We start from the raw sequence: 5124 nt of genomic DNA, 5'->3' as shown, positions 1-5124 counted from the left end.
GCGCGTCCCCGAGGGTGGCGGCGCGGGCCCTGCGCCCGCTGCCCGCTCACGGAGCGCAGGCGGCGCGGGGCCCGGCCCGGCCCGGCGCCTTCCCCGCTTCCCCCCGAGGCCGCGGCGGGCGAGCGGCGGCCCGTGCCCCCCCGTGCGGCGGGGGGCGGCTGCTCGGGGCCCCCGCAACGGGGAGCGCTGCCCCGGCCCCGCTCCTTGTCACCTGCCTCCTATAGCGGCCGCTGCCGCAGGGCTGGCGGGCTGGCAGGGCCAGGCGGCCGCCAGCTGAGGCCTTCAATGCCTCTGGGTCTTCATTTTTTCCCTAATCGCTTCAAGTGTCACTTGTTTTGCTTTAGAAGTGAATGAAATGGTATYGATGTTCTGGAGTAGTCAGCCGGACACGGTGGAGCCTACAAGGAAGGGTGGCTTTAGGGAAGCAGGGGAGGCCGCTCTGGCTACTGTAATAGCCGCAGGTTGTAAAGGGTATAAAGCCTTTCTTAGGTTTCTGCCATGAATAGATTGACCTTCAGTGGCCTACATTAAATATTCTCACTGAAAGGTCAAATAAAGGACAGCTCTCTTGCTCCTTGAAGATGCTGATTGCCCATTTCTCAAGGGCGTGGTCTTTCTCTAATTGTTTCAGAACACTGCTCAAGCTGAACTTCTTGTCTCTGAGTTATCTTTTTTTTTTTTCTTTTTTTCCCTTCATCTTCTAGGAGATAGATCACCATGTCGTCTGCACTATTGCCTAAGCCACAGATGAGGCGCCTTCTGGCCAGGCGGATGAAATTTCATCTCTTTGGGGCATTTTTTGTATCTATAGGATGTGCTGCTTTGTACAAGGTAGGAGCTTTAATTGTTGAAATATCAATTCCTCTCATTAGAGTGCTAAAAATTCCTTATGTTGCTTTGTTAAGGTTTTTTTCAAGATTCTTCTTCAAAAAATTGTGGTTTCCTGAACACAAATAATCTTCATTTGAAGAAATGTTACGAATAAACCGACGTCTAAAGCTACGTGACCTGTGCAATTCTTGACAACATAACCTTGGGCCTCCTAATCCTTACACAGTCTAGCTCATTCACACACAACTGATGCTTCTTAGACAGATGTAGATGGCCTGTGACTACAGGAACTAGGATATTGGGAGGGAGAATGAATTGTCAAATCTTGTCTCTCGCTCCACTTCAGAAACCATCTCCGTAAGCAGGTTCCAGAATGTGCCCTTCCTCCTGAAGATCGTGATGACAGTTTGGCAGATGAATTTAGCCGATTTAGGTTAATCTGCCAAACTGTTCAAAAACCTAACTTGGTAAAAAGGAAACAGCTATTCTGTCAGCTGAGCAGCTCCCAGGCAGGCAGGCAGAAAGCTGCCAGACGGTGCAGCTTGGTGGCTGTACTTGAGATGAGTGAGTGCTGGGGAGTCGGGASCTGTCTTCTGCGGTCAGCGCGCTGTGAGATTGGCTTGGCAGCCTCCTGAAGTTTTACCGTGCCTCGGYAGCTGACCTAAAGTGTGGCTCACGTGTAGTAAGTTCTTGTGGAGTCCTGCAACTGCCCATGGACGTACTGAAGGCACGACATAATTGCTGCCAGGAGCAGGCTGGGCAGAGGACACTTAGGTAACAGTCTAGTCAAATGCTTCTGAATATTAAAAATGCAGCAAGATTTTGGTTTTAGGTTTCATTTTAGACATTTGTTTTCGTGGCCACYGGTCAAGCAGCCAAATTTGAACAGGTACAAATTAGTATTTTTCTAATTTGCTAATGACTTTTTTAAAGGCTGATACCTCTAGGTATAAATCTATTAGGAAAGAACTTCTGCTTATGTAGCTGTGCATGCTCTGATTGTCTGTGTTGCATTGCAGTTTGGAGTTGCTGAACCCAGAAAAAGAGCTTATGCAGAGTTCTATAAAAACTACGATCCCATGAAGGACTTTGAGGCCATGAAGGCAGCGGGGGTGTTTGAGTCTGCACCACCCAAATGATGGTAACCTGCGTTAACAGGTAATAAGTACTCTACCTAGAGCAAAAGTCAGTCCAATTACTAAAGTGAAACCTTGTGCTTCTGTTTTGAGGCTCTTCCTTTTCTGTCAAATAAAAAGGGGCCTTGGAGAAAAAGAGTACGAAGGGTATTCCTCAGTGGAGACCTGAGGCTAATAGGAAATATTAGGAAATATGGGAATTGAGGAAGAAGGTATGTTCAGAATGGGAAGCTCCTACACACCTTTTGGCTAATTTAGCTTGTGTGATACAGGGAAGCCCTGCACTCAGTGATGCTTTTCCATCGTCACGCAGCTGYATCCGGAACGGTTCTGTCCACCCCTGGCGGAATGGGTGGCTGTATGAGACTTGCCTCACTTAGGATGTTTCATATATTGATGCTGCTGTGTCTTCAATTGGACAGCATGTGCTTATCAAAGTCTAATACTGCCGTGCTTGTGGTAATTTGGTGAATGAGAAAATGTAAAGGCTGTTTTTCTCTCATAACACAGATTTTAATGTAAGAAATGGAGACAACTTCTACACATCTTCTTGTCTCCTGAAGTTGATGAGAGGGAAGAGAGAAGCATTAGGAAAATATATATATAAATATACGTGTGTGTGTGTGTGTGTGCATTTGTATGTGTATTTAAGAATAACAGTGGCATACTGTTATACATASCAGTATACATAAAATATAAATAACAGTGCATACATAAAAAATAAAAGTGGCATACTGCCTCTTGGTGTGATAATAGCTGATCAGATTTTCACCTTAATGAGTTAAGCCTGAATAGGATGTTATTTTCTGAGCACTTAACCCTGTGCTTTAATCTAGGACTASGAAATTTAGTCCCCCCTTGCTTGCTAATCCGGGGTAGAGGGAAAGTCTTGATTTCAGCCTTGTCATAACTGTAACTGAGTGTCCTCATTCCGCTGCACCAGCTCCTGATGTGACAGCTCAGCAAGGAATTCCTCCCCCCTTCTTGGTCCGTGTGTCTTGCACTGAGTCTTCTGCTTCTTTTTAAGTGACTGCAAGCTAATCTAGAATGATAGCTTTTTCATGCTCTTGGAATGTTCTTATATTGTGATCATCGCGTGATAATCTGTGCCYCTAATTATCCTGGACAGCTGGATTTTCTCAGCCTGTTCGGTTAAGGCAGCAAGATGGAATGAAACGTTTGTGCTGTATTAATAAGTTCTGTTATGTGACAATCTATGAATATCTGGTTTCTGTGTGACACTATTACATAAAAGCAGCAGAGCTTCAGCTCTTCCAGGAGATACAGAAAAGATGGCAATCCTGAATTATTTTTTTCGTAAGGACTTTTTTTTTCTTCATCTATGAATACAGCAAAGAGAAATAATGAATCGATCAACTTATCTTTTTATAATGTTGTTATTCTGCCTCTAGTTGTGTCCTACTGCTAATACATAGGCACTTTATAAACTATAAGCTTTCTTAGGCACTGGAGTTGCATTCTTTAGCCAGGTGGTCTTCATCAGAGCATTTTGTCCAGAAGGAGGCAGGGTAAAATCCAGTTGCAGTCTTGAGCAGGATTTTCAGTTCAAGTAGAGCTCTGCTTTCAGTTGGGTTGTGCTTCTGTGTGCAGATACAGAAATCCTGTTGCTGATTGTGCACACCCTTTAATGTTATTACAATTCTCCTAGATGTTTTTTTCCATTCCTCAATTACAGCAGCTCAGAAGCAAATACAAAGGACAGATTTTTATATACCACTTTGAACTGTTGGTGCGTCTTACTTCATATACGTAAGAACTTTCTTTTCAGGTGTTCATACTAGACAGCTCTTTTTTCCTGCCAGGGTAGAGCAGCACAGGAATCGGTCAGCAGGAGAGAGCGAAGCAATGCCAGCGTGTCTGGGCTTCAAAAGAGACCATAAAAAGGGCAAAGAGCTGGAAGACCTTCCCGTTCGACCCAGCAGCTTAGCTGCTGGGGATGAAGGCTGGGCTGGGGGTCCGTTTGCGGCGAGGAGCCCCCTTTGGGCAGGGGTGGCGGGGAGCTGGGTACAGGGTTGGCTGCGCTCGGTAGCGCCGCATGAGCAGGGCCGATGCTGCCCCACATGAGTGGGTCCAGCCTGTGCCCCCAGCAGCGGCACTGCCGGCTCGGGGCTGTCCCCTTGTGTGGCTCCTGCTGGTCTGCAGAGCGTCCCCTGCGCGGGGAGGCGCTTTGGATTTGCTTTCCTTCCTTCCTGCACCACTTGTTTCCTCTCTGGCTTTCCTTTCTGAAAGCTGCGTTCTCTTCTCTTTCAGGCCCTTAGTGCTTAGGAAGTTTGATTCAGTTATCAGAGCGGCGTGGAGAGTGAATCTTAAGTGCTGTGCAGTATTGTTCCAGCTCTTGATTTGTTCCATGTTGCACTTCTGTTTGCCACATGAAGGGTGTGTAAATCTTAGACCATCAGAAAATAACAAGGGGAATTCCTCTAGACTAAACCACTGCATAAACATTTTCCCCCATTGTTTTGCATTCATACATACTAATGTGTTTATTTAAAGAGTAAGAGGTTTGACCAACTTTACATTTCTTTTTTGTCTTGCAGATTCCCTTCAATCTGAGGAGACTTGATGGCTGAACCTTACTTGTTCACTGAATTATAAAGTCCGTGCCGAGCTCTAATATAACTCAATAAATAAAATACTTATGTCACTGGAGCTTATTTGTCTTCATCAGTGTTGAAATGCCTAAATGTTTAGATGCTGGGAAGAGCAGTGGAAAGTCCTCATGAATTGATTGAGCCTACTGAGCCTGGCTTTTTTATTTGCATCTTTCTTTCAGCCAAGTTCCACGTTTGTCAGCAACGGATATTCCTTAGCAATGGCAGCTAGGCTGAGTTTCYGGTGGTAGCGGGAGTTTGGAAGAAGAGGGCAGTTGCAGAGGGAAGGCAGTGGCTGCAGTTCTGGAAGGCTCTTGGTTCGCCCTCGTTTCACAAGGTGAAGTGACGGCGTGCTCAGCACGGCGAAGAGGGAGCCTCGCGTGGGCCGTCGGGGCGGGCGGGCGCCGCGGCCGCGCGGCTCTTCACTGCCTGCGGCGCCCTGCTAAGCAGAGGAGTCCTCACACAGGTAACTTCCTGGGTGGCCCAGGAGCTCGTGGACTATGGGGCGCCTCCATCCAGGAGCTCGTGGACTATGGGGCGCCTCC

At 46.9% G+C, this 5124-nt stretch overlaps 1 protein-coding gene across 1 annotated transcript; it reads left to right on the top strand.

Moving 5' to 3' along the window:
* The first annotated feature begins 681 nt into the window (after nt 1–681).
* Nucleotides 682–4626, top strand: LOC112956530 (cytochrome c oxidase subunit 6C). The gene is made up of 3 exons (XM_026050051.1): nt 682–831; nt 1851–1989; nt 4526–4626. Exons 1-2 carry the CDS (start codon nt 718–720, stop codon nt 1968–1970), a joined length of 234 nt encoding a protein of 77 aa, XP_025905836.1. The 5' UTR covers nt 682–717; the 3' UTR covers nt 1971–1989; nt 4526–4626.
* The last annotated feature ends 498 nt before the right edge of the window (nt 4627–5124 follow it).

Source organism: Nothoprocta perdicaria, unplaced genomic scaffold (assembly GCF_003342845.1).
Source record: "Nothoprocta perdicaria isolate Ctin4 unplaced genomic scaffold, notPer1 scaffold_64, whole genome shotgun sequence".
Taxonomy (NCBI): domain Eukaryota; kingdom Metazoa; phylum Chordata; class Aves; order Tinamiformes; family Tinamidae; genus Nothoprocta; species Nothoprocta perdicaria.
This window is presented reverse-complemented; position numbering and strand designations above follow the sequence as displayed.

Excerpts from the sequence above, each read along its gene's own strand:
- LOC112956530 (XM_026050051.1), top strand. The coding sequence starts at position 718 with ATGTCGTCTGCACTATTGCCTAAGCCACAGATGAGGCGCCTTCTGGCC. Across the intron at positions 832-1,850 it reads GATGTGCTGCTTTGTACAAG|TTTGGAGTTGCTGAACCCAG; the intron begins GTAGGAGCTTTA and ends GTTGCATTGCAG.